This window comes from Pseudopodoces humilis, chromosome 15 (genome assembly GCF_049639895.1).
Source record: "Pseudopodoces humilis isolate 2021_Gansu_Grassland_sample_001 chromosome 15, ASM4963989v1, whole genome shotgun sequence".
Taxonomy (NCBI): Eukaryota; Metazoa; Chordata; class Aves; order Passeriformes; family Paridae; genus Pseudopodoces; species Pseudopodoces humilis.
The window spans coordinates 20,360,471-20,380,544 of NC_142214.1; the positions used below are offsets into that span (position 1 = coordinate 20,360,471).

Here is a 20,074-nt window from a genome sequence, read left to right on the forward strand (position 1 = left end):
CTCAGAAAAGCCATCTTTCATGACCTCGTCTCATGGATGGTGCTTTGGGATACCGGTGGACCGGCCTCTGTCACTGTCTACCTTTTTTCCAGAGAGTGAGGATGGGTATTTCCCTCTCCAAAACTCCCCAGACCCCAGCACTTGCTCTGGATTGTGCCACTTTCCTGTTGCTGTGAAGCCTAGAATGATCTCTCCAGCCTGCAGGGATGGCCTGGATGCCCCCAGGAACGTCCCCTGGATGATCCCAGCCGAGGGGCCAGGATTACACCTGCAGCTCACAGACACATCCTCCCGAAGGGGGAACTGCACGGCCAGCAGTGGGATGAAGGGGAGAGGTCAAATACTGCTCCAGCAAGGAAGCTCTCGGCAGCAGACGATAAACCTTGTCAGTGCTGTCCTCAGAGCATGCACTGAGAATCAGCTTGGGATGCCCGAATGCCCAAAGGCTTTGCCACTGCTCTCTTGCTGCCATGAACTGTGAAAGGAGCAGAAGACACATGGTAGCCCTCAGGGAGGAAGATCATGCAAAAAGGAAGCGTGGATCCACGTGCTTTGTCCAAACCTTGGCCTCCGGTTCTCTTCTGATCAACCTCCAAACCCCACCAGAGCCAGGGTTAACCTGCCCAGCCTTCCACAGCACTTCCCTCCGACACAACACAGCCACAGCAAACAGCAGAGCTTCTGAAAAGCCAGACCAGAGTGCCAGGTCCTGCCTCCAAGGAGGAACAGCCCCAGGCACCAGGACACGTTGGGCTGATGATGATGAGCCAGTGATCCAGGCCAGCAGAGACCGCAGCTACAGCTTCACTTCTGCTAAATCTCAGAGGAGTTTGTACTGCAGGAAAGGAGGTTTGCCCTCCACTCCACAGCACCCTCTATGCCAGCAGCCTTGGCGCCTGGCTGACAGCACACCACAAAGGCATATTAAAACATAGTTTATTGCTGTTCTTAGTTTATAAAAACCAACAAACCAAAACCCATTAGTAATAAACCCAGTCCCCAAACCCAGCACTATCTGAGGCAGGCTTGCAAGGACACACCTTTAGTGCAAAGAAGAAAATGGCAGTGAGGGCTGAGGGGGCTCTGCTCACTTCAGTTCCCACAGAACCCACTGCACCCACTGTACAGTATTGATTGGCCCTGGGGCTGCTTAGGGAGGGCTGGCCGAATTCTCAAGCTCTGGTGGGAGTCCTGGGGGAGCTGGAGGTGTCAGAGGGGGAACATAGGATCTCATGGCTGTGCAGAGCAGCTTTGGCACCTCGTGTCAGTGACACAGGACGTAGGAGGTGTTCTGAGCCAAGGGGCACTGCCCACACCTTTCCACAGACACAGTGCTTTGCCAAACAGCTGCTGTCTGTTCTCCTGGGCCTTCCAGGGTGGAAACTAAATGTGTGTCCTACCCTGAGACTTCTCCCAGCCTCAGGTGCCAGAAGTGTTGGTGGGAACTAGGGGGGCATGGAGCTAGAGCATGGCTGCACCCTCTGCAGGGTCCTGCAGGGCAGAGAGGCTTCTGGCCTGGGAGGAGCCACACAGGACTTCACAGCAATGGCCCTGGGCACTGGCAATCATGGGAGGGATACCCTGATCCTTAGCCCTTCACCCTCAGGCCTTTGTGGGTCCCCTGACCCTCTGTTTCCTCCCATAGCTGGTCCTGGCACTGTTGCACCAGGCATCACCCCCAGCACCAGCCTACCCTCGTGTCCTATGGGGAGTCAGATCCATGGCACAGCCCTCAACAGTGAGCACCGTTTTTCACTGAGATGAGCTGCCAGGGCAGAGCCTTCCCATATCTTCAGAGGGAGCTGATGTCTCGGAAGAGAGGGCTGCCCAAATGCCAGCCCCGGGTGCTGAGTAGGTTGGCAACAGGCAAATGCAAACAGCTCCAGCCAGGGGAAGCACTGGGGTCCCACAACAAGCCCAGGATGGCTGGGACCACACAGGGCTGACAGATGGGGATGGGGAGGCTGGGCTGGCCTAGCCATTCAGGGGTCTCATCTCTTCCACGAAAGCGCCGCTGCAGGAGGCAAGTGCTCAGTTTTTCTTGTGACATGTAGTCACAGGGTGTGAGAAACATTTTCAGGGAGTAGGGATGCAGCTACATCCAGATGGGAGCAGTGTATACGTGTAGTCAGCACTGCTGGTGCCCAGGGGTTGCAGCCAGCAGCATGGAAGGAGGAGGCAGTGGCAGGGGCTGTGAAGCAAGGTGCTGTTTCTGAAAGGCAGGAGCTAGCGATGCTGCAAACCCTCTCCAGTCTCTCCATCAGCTGGTTTTGGTTGTGTCAGGACTGCAGAGTTGGAGGGCTCAGCCAGGGCAACGCTGCCAGCCCACCCCTCCCGTGGTTAGGTCATCTTCCTGGCAATGCTGGCATAGGAGTGCTCGATCTCCTCATCTGCAGGACAGGTGTGACTGAACTCATCACAGGCGTAGGCGTTGCTGAGGTAGCGCCAGACGCCCGTCATGTCCTCCGGGATCTCGAAGTCACGGTACTTTTTGGCTGCAATCTAGAGGAGAGGGAAGGAGGACGAGGCTGAAATTTTCAAGACCTGGGGAAGACTCACTCTCTGGCTTTGGCAGGGGGACTCCCTGTCTACTCCTCTTGGAGCAGGTGCCCCTCCGCCCTGGCCCTGGGGGCCGGTGCCATTACCTTGATGATATGCAGTTTGGGCAGGAGGTTGCAGTCAGCCAGAGTCAGATGATCTCCATCCAGGAATTTCCTCTTGGAGATGGTGATATCCTCAACACTGTCCTGATCAATCTCCTCTGGGAGAGGAGTGTTCAGGTAGACATCCAGGCGCTGAAACTCCCGCAGCAGGGCCTTCTCAAAATCTGGGAGGAAACCGAGAGCAGTGACTGTGTGCCCTGGGCTCACAGGCAAGCTTTAGGCTGTACTGGGCTGACTTGAGCCTCCCACAGGTTTTGCTGAGAGGGAAAAAACCCTCTGGGCCACACCATCGAGACACAAGCTCGACCCTGGCCAGTCTCTGTTCCCAGGGGACTACAGCAGCATCACCCCGTGCTCTGCTGTTATCCCTGTGGGGGGAACAGTCTTTATCCTTCCCCTCTGCCCCTCCACTTCCCAAGGAGGCCTTGGTGAGGCAGGCAGCAGGAACCTTAACCTGATGGCAGGATTTGCCAGCAGACAAAAGCATTTCTCATGCTGCAGCATAGTTGACTAGAGTCCAGCAATCCCCAGTTCTTACTGATATTTGCTTCTTTGCGTGGGTTCTTGATGTACGCCGAGAACTTGGCAAAGATGTCGCTGCCCACGTCAAAGGACTCCTTGTACTTGGGGCTCAGGTGTGGATACCTTGAAAAAGAGACTTATGTCAGTGCAGGCAGGGATGGAGCAGGGATGCAGCAGCCTCAGTTCCTAGGCTGTAGAGCCCAGGGCTGGTACTGAGGGATGCAGAGGATGTTTAGCTGTCTGTGGGAGAATCATGATGATGTGAATTACTGCAGCTGCCCCTCTGTGAGCTGTCTTCTATCCTGGGTGTTTACCAGGAGATAATCTCAGGGCAGATACTCCACAGTTTGGGGACACTGGTGGTAATGAAGCCCCAGAGCAGAGCTCTGCCTGCAGGCAGTTCTGGCCCAGCCCAGAGGATGCACATTGGCACAAAGAGGTCTCAGGAAGCCAGAAGCTGCCATGACTTCCTCAGGAACTGCATTCTGCTAGCTGACATGTCCCAGGGTGTGCTGCAAGGGCAGACACATTCAAGGAGGCAGGGGACAAATGCATTTGAGCTTCCTCTTCTGCAGCAGTGGGGGGGCTGCAGCCACACAGGGCATGGGGGAGGCTGCTCTGGGGGGGCTCCCCAGTGAGCTCAGGGAAAACCACCTCCCCAACCACCCTATGAGCCACCTGCACTGCTGCTGCCAAGCAAGGGCATTTGCCTTCACTCAGCTGAGTGCACTGAACACAAACAAGCAAAGGGGTCTCGCATTCCCCTCTGCCTCAACAGCGCTGCCGCAGCCAGTGCCAAACCCGCCAGTGCCAGGGTCCCTGCAGGGACCTCCCAGAGTGGGGGTGCAACGGCTGGTTTTCCATTTCCTCCCATTGTTTTCCATTCCTGTTGTCCCCATGCCCTCCCCAGCCCCTCAGCATCCCCTGCAGGCTCAGGGGGGATCCGCCTGCCCGGGCTGCCCCGGGGCACCTCCTGCCACCCTGCCTCGGTTTCCCAATCTGCCACACCCTGGGCAACACTGTGACAGGCCCCAAAATAGGGAAGGAGTGAGTTTGCAATTACATGGGTGGACCCAGGGTCTGCTCCAGGAACTCCTCAATCTTGATGAAGTCTGTTTTCAGCTCCTTGTTGAACAGCAAGAAGGGCGGGTTGGTGCCCGGTGCTAAATCTTTCAACTCTTCAGGTTTCCTGGAGCAGAGAAAACAAACTGGCTCAGAGCCCGTAGCACATCTGCCTCCACCAGCCCCCAGGGAAAGCGGCCATGGCAGAGGTGAGGGCTAGGAGGGGACACAGGACCGGGAGCATTCCCAGCTCTGCTGGCTTTGGGGAGCTGACAAGTGCTCCCCAACCTCTGGATCTGCCCAGCGGTGCCTTCAAGTCATCCTCGCATCCAGCAGGACAGGGAGTCCCTGGGCCATGCACACTGGCAAGTGGCCCAAGTCCGTGCTGGCCCCAAACGAGGTGGGCAGTCCGTGAACTATCGCTGTGCAGTGACACGCTGGCTACGGAGCAGGCAGGGGCAAGAAGTGCTGATGGGGGAGCTGAGCAGGGCGTGTCTCACCCCACTGCTGGCCCAGGGCTTCAGTGCCATCTCACCTGGTCATGTCCACCGTGGTGACATTGAACTTGACCCCTTTCAGCCAGAGCACCATGAAGAGGCGCTGGCAGAAGGGGCAGTTTCCGATGTTTTCTCCATCCAGACCAGCCTGCCAGGAAAGCAGAAAAATGAGGATTTAACCCTTCCACAGGCAGGATGCCCGGAGCTGAAGAGTCACTGGGCACAGCATGCTGCAGAGAGCTCCCCCCCCGACTCCGGGGGAGCCCAGCTGTAAGATCCACCCCGAGCCATGGCCCTGAGGGCCATTGGAAAGAACATAAGAGCATACTCAGGATGCCAAGGGTCGGATCCTTCCCAGAAATGTGAGATAAAGTGGGGAGGAAGTGGAGAAGGAGGCAGGGGGAGAAGGTGGAGGGTGATTGCTAATGGATGAGGAGGAAGGGAGGGTCTGTTTGGCCAGGAGGCCAGGCTGGAGAGGGTGGGAGAAGGGAAATGAGCTCATGTTTGCCAGGAAAAGAGCAGCTTGTTTTCATGTGCTGTTCATGTCTGCCTCTGGTCTCGTGTGTGTTTAATGAACGCAGGCACGATGTCCCTAGGCCAAGAACCACCCAGCAGCCTGCCCCCAAAGAGAATTTGTGCTGGCATCCCACACAGCACTGGGAGGAAACAGAGACAACTGTCAGCTGCTAAAGGAACTCCTTTCAGCCCCTCTGCATGAGCACAGCCACAGGCGGAGTGAAGCACATTTCCTTGCTCTGTAGCAGCTGGAAATACCCTTTGCAAAAACGACTGAAACATCTTATGAGGAGTTTGGCAGGAGGATATGGCAGGGCTGTTCCCCTGTTCACAAAAACTGGCTGAGATGGTGCTGTGAGAGGGAAGCTGTGCTGTGGTAAGAGGTAAAATGGCTCACAGGAAACACAGCTTTTTTAAGAGAACGACTGGGTTCCTAAGCTGCACGTGAGCCATGGTGCTCTGGCTCATGTGGCCACCCTGCCCTGGCAGGGAGGAGCAGCACAGCTCACACCAGCCCCGTCACAGAGGGATGAGGCTCCCAAGGAGCAGCGTGTGGTGGGACATGAGCCTTAGTGGGACAGCTCTAAGCCTCGATATCTGAAAGTGAGCTGAAGTCCTGAGGCTAAGCAGGAGGTTGATGAGATTTAAGAGGATCTGGCAGAGTCAAGTAGCAGCAAAATCCTTCAGGGTGGGCAGCTGGATTTGGCTCCAGAGCCCACGCCACCTCTTTTGGGACCCAAAGACGGGATGGCTGAAGAAGCAGAGACCTGTGCCTGGTTCTTCTGGGCTGGAGGTAGGTGCTGTAAGTCACCACAGATGCCTAAAAAGCTGTGGAGTCTGGAGTGCTTGGCTTCTCCAGGAAGAGAACACTGATGTCAAACTCACCTTAAGGGGGACTGCAAAAGGATCAAAACAACCCCCCAATACTCCGGGTAGTAAGCTGGAGCAGGGGGTCTGGTTTTCCATCATGCCAAGATCTTTTAGTCCTTCCAGAGGAAAGAAAAGTACTTTTAACAAGTATTTTTTTATGCTCAGTTGTCATGAAATTATGTCATGAAATCTGAGGAAGGAAACGGGAACTGAGAAACGTTGATTCCCTAGGATGTGCCCAACAGTGAAGCTGAATCTACACGTGAGGCTGGTCAGTGTCTATTAATAGCAAATACTCCCAGAGGGGCTACAGCTCAGGAACATCCTGTGGCATTAAAAGCAAATAGGGCTTCTTTGGAAAGGGGCGAAACTGGGTCTCAGACTTCCTTTGAAGGAGCTGGAGGGGAGAGTCAGAGAACAGTCTCGAGGGCTGCCCATGGGCAAGAGAGCAGGGCATCTCTGCTCCCCCTCCCCAGCACCCCTGCCACCTATGACCCCAAACTACAGCTGTTCTTCGCAGCAGCTCCAGAACCAGCAGCTCAGCAAGTGCTTTTGTGACTTTTTTTGTGCTTTTGTGGCTGCCTAGCATGAGGACCAGTGCTTTCCTCCCTGCTCTCCCTGCCAGCTGCACTCTCTTCGACTTCCCTGGCCTGGCACAAGGCTGGGAATGAGAGGGCCTAATTTGTCCTGTTGTGCCCCCAGGAGCTGCTGTGCTGAGCCATGGGGTGGGGGTCAGTGAGGGGAGGGGTGCCTGGGAATAGACTCTGATTGTCTGCTTCAGTTTTTTCCAGGCTTATCTGGTAGCTCCAGTCCCTGAGCTGTTCAGGCTGGTCCTCCCCCTGATCTTTTAAAAATAGAGAGGTGGGGAAATTTGGACTAGAGTGAAAAGACAATCAGGATGGCCTCTGCAGAGAGAAAGAATCAGGCCCATATCAGGATGCTCAGAGCTAAAACCTTTATCTGGAGGAATTGGAGGGGAGCTCCACCAGTGCCTGGGCACTGCTGGGGGAGCATCAGGCTCTGGAAGGACCTTGCTGGCAACCAGTGGCCGTGGGGAGAGCCCTCCCTGGCAAACGCAGGGCAGCACAGAGTGGGGGGAGTCATTGCTTTGCACTTCCTTCCCCAAAGTGCCTCTGCTGCTCCTCCCGCTGCAGCAGGAACTGCGGTGGGGACACAGACTGACATTCCTCAGTCCTTTACCCTCAGTCCAACGAGGACTAGCACAGAATCTCTAGGAGGGTTGCAGGCTTTTAGCCCCAACTTTCTGAGGCATCACTAGGCTGCACAGGGCATTGAAACCCAAAGCTACTTGGCAGTTCCTGTGGTTTCCCTGGAGTGAAACAACCCTAAATGCAGCGGGAGGAGGGAACAGCTTTGCCTGCTTGGGGCACTGTTAAATATTCAGCCCCCACGGGACCTGCCACAGCTCCTACAGCCACCCTGAGAGCCAGGAAGCAGCTAAATGCCTGGTGGAGCTGCAGAGCAGAGCCTCCTCCCAGGCAGGGAGAGTCTCCCAGCTGGAAAGATGATGCCCTCGCCAGGGACTTGGCCAGGTGAGAAACTGCCAGCCCTTTGGGAACCACCCACCCCAACCTCAGAGCAAAGTGGGAGTTGCTCTGCACCCTGTTCATCTCTACGATGGTAACTCCAACATTTGCCAAGTGAAAGTCAGGCAGGGTGCCGTGCCAGGCCATGCCATGCTGTACCAGTAGGCACCTGTGGGAGCAGCAGCTTCCCCCATGATTTACAGCTGTCACTGGTGACAGCAACAGCCATGTCTGGGGCGTTCCCAGCCCAGGGAGGTGCTGATGGCACGGGAAGGTGCCTGTCAGCAGTTAGAGCCGCTGTGTCTTTGGTAAAGCTGGCTCCTGAGTGCTGGGAAGGGGAGGCACAACACCAACTTATCTGTGAACAGAAAACGCAGGAGGGTTTTTACACACTAAATTACAGCACAGGGGAAGTCCTGATGATGCTGCTGGTTTTCTGTTTCACTTCCCTCTGGAAACCCCTAGAATGTGCTGCTGGCATTGCAGTCACCTCATGTATCATCTTCTTTTCTAGCCATCCCAGGGAGAAGTGTTAAGCAGAGAATTCAGGACTCAGATTACTTTTACCAAGAATATGCTTGTCCAGATTCAGCTTAGCCAAGCTCAGTGTCCATCAAGAAGTGCTGTGGCTACAATTCTGGAGAGGGGATGAGGGAGATTTCTCCTGGGAAGCCTCACATAATCCTTTCTAGCAAGTATGTCTAACTACTACCCCAGGAAGGCACCATTCAGTGTCCAGAACTGCTGGGTGCTTGTGCCAGGGAAGCCAGTGCCCCTGACCCAGACTTTTGGGCACTGAACTGCCCCAGAATGAGAGGAATGAAGCCCATGGACCTGAGTGGCTATGGAGAAACCACCCTTAAAACCTCGATGAGGTGGCACAGAGAGGCACTGCCTCCTAGTCATTGTCACTTGACAGCATGTTCCAGGGCCCCCTGGCATTGCTGTGGGCAGACACAATTACCAGCCACCAGCTTTGGCTCCTCTCTTTTTTGCACCACCTATGGTCACTGCAGATATTTTGAGCTTGAGTGTTAAAATATTCCAAGGAAAGGGAAAAAACCAGAAACCATTTCCGGCAAATGCCCCTCTGCGGTGCCGTCCCATCTCGCCCACACGTGGACTCCCGTACCAGTTCCCCAATACATCCACGCTTGTTTCATAACCCTGCTCTCAGTAGAAGCTGAAGTGGCTGCTCCCAGCCCTCCTGCTTGCTGTTCCCAGGCTGGGGCTTGTCTTATCTGAGTTTTGAGAGGCATGTGTGTTCCCACTCCTTCATCATGCTGCTGCCAGCCGTGCCGCTTCTCTGGGGTGCACAACCATCACAAGATCAGGGCATCCTCCAGACTGCTGAGTGTGACACCCACGGTCCCCACACCACCATGTGGTCCCCCCATTTGGGCAACTGTTTAGCCAGCCTTTGTGGTGAGTGACCCTGAAATTGGTACCCATCTCCAGCCTCACAGAACACGAAGACACCCATGAAGTTCCACCACCTGCACCCAGCTGGATCTTGGTGAGGGTGAGCCAGAGAGTCACTGCCCCCCGCCCCGAGACCCACCTTCACAAACAGCTCGATCTCAGGCTCCTTGGTGGTGCTGTGCTGCCGACCGTCCATCCCAGCGGTGTGGGGAGGGACCACTGGCCGCACGCTGCTGTGGTGAGTCGGTCTCTCCCCTGCAGAGCTCTGATGGGGGAAGGCTTTCAGAGGGCTGGTGGCTTGGGCCTCCTGGCTGCTCTTACTCTGCAGAGGGCTGGAGCTCACACTTTCCTTCCTTTTGAAGAAGGGAGGAGCAATGGGGTGTGTGCCAGGACCCGCCAGCAAGGGGAGGAAGCTGCAGGGCCTCTCAGATGTGACTCAGCATGGGTCTATCTGGTCACATTGAGTCTATCACACCCACCCAGGCACTCCTCCAGTGCCTCCGAGCAGTGGGCTGGCACCTCCAGCACCTCTGGTGTCCAGAGCACTGCTTCTGTCTCTTTCCAGCTGGGAGCAGGGGTTTATAGAGGAAATGTCTTGCCTGTTGCTCCTCCTGCCGCTCCAGTCTTGGCCCTTTGCCACTCTCCTACTCTCGTGCTGGTGTCCAGTGCCCCAGGGCTTCTTGATCGATTTGGGGTGAAGCTGGCTTACCTTTTTGCCACCTCCTGTGTCTGCATTATGACAAGCAGCCACCCGGAGGGAGGGTCCAGCTCCTCTCCCAGCCCACCGCCCTCGGGGGATCCCTGCATGGGCTCATCCGAGCACCCCTCGCTGCAAGGAGCTGGGCTGCGCAGGGCAAGTGCTCAGAGAAGCTGAGTGGAGCAGCCTGGACACCTGTCACCGACTTTTTGAAGCTGGGGCACAGCATTTGGTGGGAAGGATTGCAAAACAGCTAAGGCAGGATGTAAAAGATGCTGAAGAATGCTGGGGAGCAGTGGGGAACTCCAGAGTGCCCCTGGCAGTCACCCAGCTATGTGGTGCTTGGCAGGATGGTGGGATGGGATGTCTTCAGGGCTGACCTTCAGTGAGGCCCCATTCCTGGAACTGGGCTGTTTCTCAGGAAGGATGAACAGTTTGCTTTCCTCCTCAGGACAGGAGGGAACTGTATGCTGTCAGATTACTCTGGCTGCAGAGACAGCTTCCCAGCACACACAGGCTTAACTCTAAGGCAAGACCTGTCTTGCACCCCCAGACCACATAGCTGGCACGATTGCACAAAATGGGGATCCCCAATGCTTGACTCACCCCCCCCCCCCCGCTTGGATAAGTTCCAACTTTCCCCAAATAATCAAACTCTGATCAGACAGCAATCTCCCTCAAGGCAATTAAGACAGGAAATGATTTTGCAGACCCCTGGAGGAGTATCCCCAACAAAGATGTTTCCCCTGGTCCTGCTACAGAGCCCAGAGTGGTGCTAACACTGGGAGGCTGCAGGGGTGGGGAGATGAGGGGGGCATTTTTTTTCTGCCCCATCAAAACTTTGTGAGAACTTGGAACTCTTCTCAATGGGACAGGACACTCTGATTCACACTTTCATGGTCAAGAGGTATGTACTGATGGCACTGTGAGTGCCCCACAGGGCCACGGCATCACCCTCATGACAAGCTCGACACCCGCCCCAGCTGATGTGTGCCAGTCCCCGCTGCTGCCACAGCCGCCCCTGCCTGGGCAGTGCTGAGCCTCCAGGAGCTGTGATGGCTCCTGGCACTGCCAGCTGCTGCTGTCTGCTGATCTCAGCCGGGTGCAGAGCCAGCAGCTCCAGTCCATGGCACTCCCCTCCAGCTGAAGCAGTAGGCAGGGATTCAAGCCCTGCAGGTGGGAGGTACAGTAGGACATGGTGCCCTCCTCACGAGGTGCCGGAATGCCCCGTCCCTCGCTCCACAGAGGCTGCGGGGCAGAAACGTGACACTGTTGGGAGCAGGAAGGGTGTTTGTCTTTTCTGCAGGAACAGCCGCCTGAGAGGCAATTCAGAGAGCCTTTCCCTTCCTCCTCACAGAGTGAATGGCCGGACATTTGCCGAGATTTGAGATTACAGCACACATGTATCTGGATCTCTGTCTCACTGTGTCTGGGAGAAAGCTGGGGGCACTTTGTAAACCTTGTCAAGCCCTGTTCCTCTGCCCAGGGGAAACAGAGATGGGAGGGAAGGGGCTGCCGGTTTCTCTGCCAGCAGTGGGATGCCAAGGCACGGCTCACCCGTAACAGGGTGCCCTGGGGGAAGTGTTCCTGTGCTGAGAGTGACCCAGCTGTCCCGAGCAACCTCTGGCCCTGGGCAGCAGGCTAAGAGTGAGCGCACATGTGCCCGCCCAGCCTCGGGACTTCGGCAGGGCAGAGAAGCGAGCATTGTCCCCGCTCAGTGTCAGCCCCGGCTGGCACCGGCTGGGACACGGCGGCTGTGCCATGGCTGGACCGGTGCTGCCAGCAGTAGCCGTGGTCCTCCTCTGCTTCGCTGTGCGTCTGGAGGCCAGCCCGGAGCTGTCCGGTGAGTCAGGGGGAGGGCGGGGAGGAGGGGGATGCTGAGAACTGCGCTGGGAGAATTGGGAGGGCGAAACGACAGCAGGTTAGAGGGGTAGGGACAAGGGAGGTATAAACCACAGCGGGCCAGAGTGAGTTTCCCCAAAATGCTAGGATTTCTTTATCCCCACACAGGGCTGTTCTCTGCAAACACTCTGCCCACAGCCCCGCTCTGCGTGAGAGTGGCTCCCCAGCTCTGCTGTGCGGTCTTAGATAGTTTTCAGGCAGAAATGCAAAGAAACAAATATCAAGCCAGTCCCTGAGCTTCACCTCAGCCACGATGCTCAGGTCCTCGGTGCTGAGCAGTGTGCAGAGCTGAAGGAACACCCAGGAGTGCCCTGCCAGCCTTCCCAGCTCTGAGAAGGGGAGGGAAGAGTTGGGTTGAAGCTGTACCTCGTCCCTAGATGGAGCAGGTGGTTGTGCCCCAGCTAGAGTCACTCGTGAGTGGGGATGCTGCAGGGTGCCCTGCCACGAGGCACAGCATGGCCCAGAAGCTCTCCCCAGGGCCATGCCGGTGAGCCTTATAGATGTAGACAAGACAGAAATTTGGGATCCCTTTGGTCCCAGTTCTTTGGACAGTCAGAACAGGTGCAGGCAGGTTGTGCACCAGGCATTCCCCAGGGGTCATCTGGAAACATCCGTGCACACCATCTATCCACTCAGCTGAGCCCAGGTGGGTGAAAGCCTGATGCTGCAGGGCGGGCTGTGCTGAGGAGGATGTGATTTCATCTGGGCAGAGCTAACGGCACAACCGCAGCACCGGAGACTTGAGTCAGCTGTACTGGCACAAATCACTCACAAAGTCTGCCTGCAGCCTCCTTGACAAGGCTCCACCCAAAAAAACATCCTCACAACTGCTCACTGGCCCAAAAGAGTGTGATGGAGAAACCTCTGCCTCCATGTCAGTTTTGAAATACAAACCTTCATCCGGCATGGCAGGAGAAGAGGGTCCCTGCCTCAAGGCTGTATTTGTGGAAACCTGTTTCTTCTCATACTTCTCCACTGAGTTCCCTGCCATCCCGAGGATTTGGCTAAGCCCTCTGCATCCAAGGCTGCCCAGCAGCGGGGGTTTAGGCAGCCCTACATCCAGCAGTGTTGGATATGGGCAGGTGGGTTTGGAGTCAGTGCTAGGCAGAGACCAAGGCCAGGGTGGCTCTGAAACCTTCAGGAGACCCTGACTGCTGCCAGGTGTGGAGCTGGTGCTGCAGGTGTGGGGCTGCTGCAGGGGATGCAGAGGAAGGGGATGGGGGCTGGCAGCCTGGGCAGGGTCCTGTGCCCCTCACAACCCCCAGCATCTAGTGATATGGGGCAACCAGAGGAGAGGGACAGGACAAGGTTTGTCCTGCCCCCTCTTCGTGAGCACTGCACCCCAAAGGTCTGATCCAGCTCTGTGCCATTCAAGGAGCATCTTTGCATCACACTGGAGCTTTGACCTGGCTAGAACACCTTCTCTACTGCCACCTACACTCCTATTCCTCTCCTTTCCTCTCTCCTCCAGCATGCAGAGAAGCAATGGAGGGCTTGCTTCTGGGAAGCTGTGGCCACCCACTTGCTCATCCCAGCTTGTGAGGGATAATGCCGAGGGAGAGATTAACTCCGGGCTGGAGGCAGCTCCCAGCTGCACTCACTGACATCCCAGGGAGGGATGCTGACTGCAGATACCAAAGGGTTAGAGGCAGCACTGAAGGTGAAAGGGGCCCTTTGTGCTGCTGAGCTTGGCACCAGTTTGCGGGGGGCAGGGGGGAAGCTGGTACTCCCACCTTCTTGTCTTGGTTTGGGAGACTTTGAAACACTGGGGTTTGGGGGACAGGGTGCCTGTCCTGCCCTGGGCCCCAGCAGTGGCCTGGGGCTGAGATGCAAGTTCCTCCAAAGACCCCACAGCTGGGGTTTGGGGTCTGTGATCTGCTCAGAAGCACCATGTTGCCCTGTTCCCATTTCCCAAGCCTCAAAATGATGCTTCCCCTTTGCTTTTGTTTTATTCAAAGCTGCCAAGTGCTTCATTCAGGGGCTACACATCACATTTCATCAGCTTTTCTTGCTTCCCCAGCCTTGTCCAGCAACTGGTGCCTGCTCAGAGCAGCTGGCAGCTTGAAGAGCTGTTACTAAAACAGTTTCCTTGCCCACCCAGTATATCCAATGCCAACTGGAGCCAATGCTGCATGTTAAGCCTTTGGAGAGGCTGGGCAGGACAGTCCCACTTTGTTCTCCCCTGTAAGGAAAACAATGGGGGCAGTAGTTTGGGACACAAACTAGGCCAGATTGAAAGAAAGAAGCATGCTGTGATGGGAATTCAAGGACCAGTGCCCATTGAAAGGGTTGTGATTAAGAAATAGTTTGTGCCAACACACCGGGCTTCTTCAGCAGAGACCTGAGGCCATCTGGGCTCAGGTGATGACTTTGTGGTTCACACTCATCCATACTGACCCAGCCAGCTGTGGGAGATTGCAGCAGCCCCTGGACCCTTCTCTCATGGCTCATCTTGTGACAGAGTGCATCCTCCTCACCCTGGCTCCAGGGATCATCACTGGGGGACCATCTCTGGCTCACTCTTGTTCCCTCCCCACTATGGCTCCATGACAATCCTGATTTTCTCTGAACAGCTGATAGCTCCTTACGGGATTTCCCCATCTTCTCTGATCTGCTGTACTGTCTCCAGTTTTCCTTTCCTGTTGCTAACCAGCTCAGCTATTCCGTGCTGCTTTCCAGGCTCTTGGCAGCAATGCTGTAGGCAAGGTTAGCTACAAGCCCATCTTCTCTGCTGCTGTCCTGCTCTCATCTTGTTCACCCCTTAAGTGCCTCATCTCAAGATATCCTCACTGCCACCAGCACTTGGGTGCCCAAGTGACCCTGGTGTCTTCTCTGGACAATGCCACCCCTGCTTTCCCCTTCCAGGGTACCTGCGCAAGGTGCTGAGGAACCACACTGCCCACACCTGCGACGGAGAACAACTCCTCATCATCTGCCCTCGCAAAACAACCATCAGCATCCTCGGGGCCTTCTATGGGCGTCGAGTGCCCAGCACCAACCTCTGCCCCAGCCCCGAAAATGCCTCCCAGGAGAGCACTGAATGCACGTCAGCCACTGCCCACCTGGTAAGGGAGGGAGCCCAGGGGCCAGGCTGCACACCCATCTCCACATCACTGAGCTGCCTGCTTGGGCTGGGGGACTGCGGGCACTGCAGCCTCCCCATGCCCCGAGGAGGTTTTCATCAGCATCGGGATTACGGAATCACGGAATCCAAGAATCACAAACACTTCTTGAACTCTGTTAGGCTTGGTGCTGAGAGCATTTCTCTGGGGAGCCTGTTCCCAACCGGAGGATCCCCGGCCCGAGTCAGGAGGCGGCAGCGAGGGATTAAAACGCTCCCTGCTGCCGGCAGCCCCTGCTCCGCTGCGGAGCCGCTGCTGTGGGACTTGCGGGGGCGAAGCGGGGGACACAGGGGCAGGGAGTCCCACAGCCCCCGGGGCCGGGCTGCCCGGAGACTCCAGCCGGAGCCGAGGCCCGGGCGCGGCGCTGAGGCCCCGGCGGGCCCGGCCAGGCCCCGTCGCCACCTGGCGGGCGCGCGGGGACACGGCGGGGCAGGCCCGGGCGGGACAGCCGCCCTGAGGAGCTCGGCCGTGGGGCGGGCGAGGAGCTGCTTCGGGAACGGCCACGGGAGCTGCCATGTCTGCATCGGGGCTGGGCAGGAGCAGCTGTGGGACACTTCTGTGGGGCGAGATGCCACTTCCTTGAGCCCGGTGATGGTACTGACGGGCAGGAGGTGAGAACAGCCTCAGGACTTCTCACCCAGCTCACAACTGTTTCGCTCTGCTCTCCAGAAGCTGCTGGATGAGTGCCAGGACCAGCAGTGGTGCCAGTTCTCAGTGCACAGCCAGGTCTTTGGGCCAGACCCATGCCCTGGGACACACAAGTATCTCATCGCTTCCTACAAGTGCCGGCCAGGTGAGGTGGAGCACGGTCTGGGCAACCCTGCATGGGCTCTCTCTGACATCAGCTGCTCAGAAAGGGGCAGGGAGGAGAGCATGGCTGCTCCTGTACCTCAGAGCCCCCTTTTAACCCTCCCTTCAACCCTCCCCTCTGCCTAAGAGGGGGGCTGCAGGTGATTCAGGATGCATTGGGGCACTCAGCGATGTCACTTCCTAGGGAACCATCGGGTCAAGACCGTGTGCGAGAATGACAAGCTGAGGCTGCAGTGTCGACCGAAATCCATCCTGGCCATTTATTCCGCAAGTTATGGACGATTCTTGCGGGGCAAACCAGAGTGTGATGCCTTGAACACTGGAGGACCCCATATAGGTATGCCAGAATGGTTTGAGACAGAAATGGGGCAGGAACTATGCAGAGAGTTTGGCACAAGTTCACCACCTGTGTCCCTTGGCCTTTGCTGGCTGATGCCCAGCAGAGAAGGGCAGGCAGCTCTGCCCACGGATCCATGCCTTATGTCTCTGCAGAGTGTGTGGCTCCAGACGCTCTGCGCAAGGTCTCCAAGAAATGCCATCGCAAGGGGAACTGCACCGTGGCTGCTGACAAGGCCACCTTCGGGGACCCGTGCCTCCCCGGCACAAAGAAGCAGCTGCGAGTCTCTTACACCTGTGGTGAGAGCTCCCCACAGAGCCAGGGGCACAGGGGCCACTGGTGGAGTGTCTGCTGTGCCCACCCCATGCCAGGCATGGGGGCATGGGGCTCCCCAGGGAGGCAGGGGCTGCAGGGAAGGAGCAGGGTGGTGATGCTTGGTGTGTGCTCTCCTTGCAGTTCCCAAGCAGCTGCTGGAGGAGGTGGGCCCTGACACTTCAGACCCCTTCCTGCTCTCGGACTACATGCATGGTAATGTGGGGGGAGGGAGGTTACACCACAAGTGGTGTGGCACTGTGCCCATGATGGGTGAACCAGACTTTCCATGGTTTGTCTGCATCCCTGGTACCAGCTCCAGACTAGCATCTCTGTCACATGGAAGCCATCCCTTGGTCATTGGCCATTCTGAGGGGATGGAGGTGGTATCTGCTGGGAGCAGGGGAGAGGAGGGCACACGGGGTCATCTCTGCGGACAGCAGAGCACTTGTGAAGGAAGGATGGAGTGTGGTATGGGGAAGGACAGGCAGGAGCAGGCAGCCAGGACACAGGGCTCTGAGAGCACCTTGTGTCTCAGCCTGCACCCCCTTGTCACTGCAGGTGGCTGGTACAAAGGGCCCAGGTTCTCCAGGCTCCAGGAAGACCGCATGATTTTTACTAGCTCTCTGGCAGCTTTTGCCCACCTTTGGGGTACGTGCCCTCCCTGGGTCTCACGCAGCACCCGGGGAAACAGGACAGGCTGGGGGGTGGCTGACATCCCAGATGGCCCCAGCTTAACCCAAGGCTCATCTCAGAGGCAGCCGGACTCCAAATTTCTCCAGCAGGATCAACAGGCACATGAAGGAGCAGGGCACCAAGCACCCATGCTGGGTTTGGGGTGGACAGGTGGGGCGGGAGCTCAGAGGCTGAACAAGCCACAATGTCATACAACATCAAAGAGTCATGGTGTGGCTACATGTGGTGTCCTGCCTGTGGACCTTCCTTTGCCAACAGGCCAGATTACCCACTGGGTCTTTTCCTTCCTGCCCTGTCTGCAGGCACTGATGGAGACCACTTCTCTGCAGGCAAAAATTTCCCTTGCCAGAGGAAATAACTCATTTAATCCCCCAAGGGATTATTCTTTCCCCTGCTCTGCTCTGCCTACCCCACATCCCAGTGGAGGTTTTCTTTGGGGAAAGGCACATTTCAGGATTATTGGTGGGTGCTGATGAAGCTCTAGGTGATACTTCCATGATCACTGGGGCAGGGTCTGTCCTGCCTCTGCAGCCTGGGTGGTGAGGGCATCCCTGCTCCCCTCCTCTTACTCCCATATGCCTGGCAGAGGGGATTTGCAGGCACTGATACCCCACAGTCTGCAGAGCAGTTTGTACCTTGGTGTCTTTCTTTCCTTTTCAGGTGTTCCAGAGAAAGTTGCCCTCTACTTTCTTTGTGGAGTCTCAGGAGGCCTCATGCTGCTGCTGTGCATCATCAGCCCCAAAACCACCTTCCTCCAGGAGCTGGGGGAGGCTCTCAAGGACCCAGAGCTGGGGAGCAGCTCGGAGCTGGGCAGGACCAAGCTGCGGGATGAGCAGGATGAAGACATCCCTGATGACAGCTCCTCAGACTCCTCCTTCCGCCGCCTCACCCGCACCTACCGGGCCACTGACAGCATCTTCGGCCCTGAGCTGACAGCAGCTATGGAGGGAGCAGTGGAACACCAGGGCCACAGTGGGGAGGAGATCTGGATGCCCAAGGAGTCAAGCCCATATGCCATACACAAGATCAAATCAGCCACCAAATAAGAACTGGAAGAAAATGGCTGGAGGGCAGCAGCAGAAGGGTGCAGGCTCAGTGGGATCCGACATCAGAGGGACATAAGTTTGGGCTCCGTGGGGTGACTGGACGTCCCAAGCAGCTCCAGTGTGTCCATCAACCCACGGCTCCACAAGCATGGAAACCTCTCACCTGGGGGTAACATGCAATCCCTCGGTTTGGTGAGGGGCTGTGTAATGGTTCTGTGGGCCACAGGCTCCTTTGCCACAGATGCCACTAACCCTAACCTAACCTCCCTGTTCTCAGCTTGCATTGTCTGGCTCTAGAGTTTAACCCTGATCAGCTGTGCCAAGTTTACCCTGAGCCTTCGAGGCTGTTTGCTCCTATTTCTGCTTGGGTACTGGCTTCCATTCCTGGTGCTGCAAATACACCCTGCACTCAGGCACTGTGCCAGCAGCGGAGAGGCAGGAATGGCCAGGACACAGGAGGAGTGGGTGTGTAAGCACAGCAGCACAGCCCCACCACAGTGCATGCCATGCAGCCCTGCTTTGCCAAGGGAGCTACTCCCCAGGCTGGGGCCACTGGCAGCTCAGCACAACACTGGCTCTCATCTCCCTGCAAGCATTCAGGAGCTCTGTCACCCTATGTTGCTCTGCTTTCCTTTCTATTTTCCCCAAGGCAGGAGAGCCCCAAGTTTTAACTTGCTATGTTTTTTTCCAGTGAATAAATGCAACAGGTCTTAGGCACAAGATCTCTCCCTGACCTTGGTCATTAGTAATGAAAAGGAGAAAAAGGAAGAGGCAAAGTTCAGCCCTCCCTGTGCAGAGAAGTACCTTGCCTCCCACCACTGCTTATGGCACTTGATCGTGGGAAGCAACAAGTTGGGCCTGTTGTGCCACAGGAAGGGATAAGGGGAAGGAAAAGGGGAAAAGGCAGCCCATCTGTGTCCCAGGAATGATGCTTCCCTGTCCTTGCTGCTCTTCTTGAGCCTGGGGCTTCCCATCTGGTAAGCAATCCTGGAGCAAAGGTCCCCAGATACCTTGCAGAGGGGCAGTCCTGCAGTGCCAGGAAGCCAGGCTGGGGCTGAGGTCTGCTTCAACTCCAAAAGGCAGTGCAGGCTTTTTTAGTGCTGTGGGAAGAGGCTGGATGGAAGGAGCAATCCAGCTCTCCTCACGAAAGGAACATGCCAGGCACAAATGCTCTTGAGCCAGCACACAGCAGAGTCTACTGGGAGGAGTCAAGGACCTGCATTCTACCTGATTTGAGGGAATGTCAGAGCCCAAGGAGAGCTTGTGGAGCTCTCACCTCCAGCTCACCCCCAGCATCCTTAGATTGTGGGCAGGACTGAGACCACAGCCTTGCCTCAATGTCTGGACAGCTGGCATAGCTCCTGCTGTACATCCATGGCTTCACCTGGCACTTTTTGCTCTCCTCATCTTTTCTCCCACACGCCCCATGTCCAGGGGCAATTTCAGCTTGCGTGATGCGAGTCACACCCCTGCAGCTGGCCTGGGATTCCCAAGAGCCTTGTCAGGAGCACCAGCATGGCAGTGCTTTGGAGACTGGAAAAGCCATCTTCCCAGTGCCAAGCAGACGTGAACCTCTCCCAAAGCAGGCAGCTCATCTTAGCCTCCACAGAGCTGTGGGCAGACTTGGATGGGAGTTTTGGCTGAGAATCTTATCCCACAGGATAGCAATGTTTCCATTGGAAGTGGGATGTGCCCTGGCTCTGCCTGGCTAGTATGCACTCAACCTGTATTTTTGGCTGGGCTATGTATTGCCTTAACTTGCATGGAGAAAGGCAGGCACCTGGATCCCACAGGATCCCAAATGAACAGCAAGCAAGCCTCAGGAAGCCCCCAGGCCAAGGACAGAAGCAGTGACACCAGGGGAGCTGGGGCTGGAGAGGACAAATGGCCAAGGAGGGAGCAAGGTGGGTTGGAGCTGCAGGAGCCTTGACCAATTTGGGGGACTGAAGGGACCTGGGTTTAAACCTCCACTGAACCTGTGAGCAGAATTCTGCTCCTGGCTGTCCATGACCCAGGTCTTTCTGCTGGAGATGCGGCAGAGCTGCCATGAAGC

The 20,074-nt window shown here is 56.6% G+C and overlaps 2 protein-coding genes across 3 annotated transcripts; one reads left to right on the forward strand and one right to left on the reverse strand.

The window, feature by feature from the left end:
- Positions 1-919: 919 nt before the first annotated feature.
- LOC102112881 (chloride intracellular channel protein 2-like) lies at positions 920-9,643 on the reverse strand. Its single transcript, XM_005527353.3, has 6 exons — positions 9,239-9,643; positions 4,783-4,892; positions 4,249-4,374; positions 3,202-3,308; positions 2,646-2,827; positions 920-2,502 (listed from the first exon to the last, which is right to left on the reverse strand). Exons 1-6 carry the CDS (start codon positions 9,293-9,295, stop codon positions 2,341-2,343), a joined length of 744 nt encoding a protein of 247 aa, XP_005527410.1. The 5' UTR covers positions 9,296-9,643; the 3' UTR covers positions 920-2,340.
- A 1,557-nt stretch (positions 9,644-11,200) lies between these two features.
- On the forward strand, positions 11,201-18,731 carry LOC102112689 (protein eva-1 homolog C-like). Of its 2 annotated transcripts, XM_005527352.3 has the most exons (8): positions 11,201-11,639; positions 14,564-14,763; positions 15,490-15,613; positions 15,815-15,967; positions 16,123-16,266; positions 16,424-16,495; positions 16,841-16,930; positions 17,636-18,731. In XM_005527352.3, exons 1-8 carry the CDS (start codon positions 11,558-11,560, stop codon positions 18,019-18,021), a joined length of 1,251 nt encoding a protein of 416 aa, XP_005527409.1. In that variant the 5' UTR covers positions 11,201-11,557; the 3' UTR covers positions 18,022-18,731. The 2 variants fall into 2 exon arrangements, with proteins under 2 accessions (XP_005527409.1, XP_087918685.1); XM_088062559.1 differs by lacking the exon at positions 16,841-16,930.
- Positions 18,732-20,074: the final 1,343 nt, after the last annotated feature.

Coding starts and splice junctions, on each gene's coding strand:
- LOC102112689 (XM_005527352.3), top strand. CDS start 11,558: ATGGCTGGACCGGTGCTGCCAGCAGTAGCCGTGGTCCTCCTCTGCTTC. Junction 15,614..15,814: donor TTCCTACAAGTGCCGGCCAG/GTGAGGTGGAGC, acceptor GTCACTTCCTAG/GGAACCATCGGGTCAAGACC. Junction 16,267..16,423: donor GCGAGTCTCTTACACCTGTG/GTGAGAGCTCCC, acceptor CTCTCCTTGCAG/TTCCCAAGCAGCTGCTGGAG.
- LOC102112881 (XM_005527353.3), bottom strand. CDS start 9,295: ATGGACGGTCGGCAGCACAGCACCACCAAGGAGCCTGAGATCGAGCTG. Junction 4,893..9,238: donor AGATCGAGCTGTTTGTGAAG/GTGGGTCTCGGG, acceptor CTTTCCTGGCAG/GCTGGTCTGGATGGAGAAAA. Junction 3,309..4,248: donor CAGACCCTGGGTCCACCCAT/GTAATTGCAAAC, acceptor CTCTTTTTCAAG/GTATCCACACCTGAGCCCCA.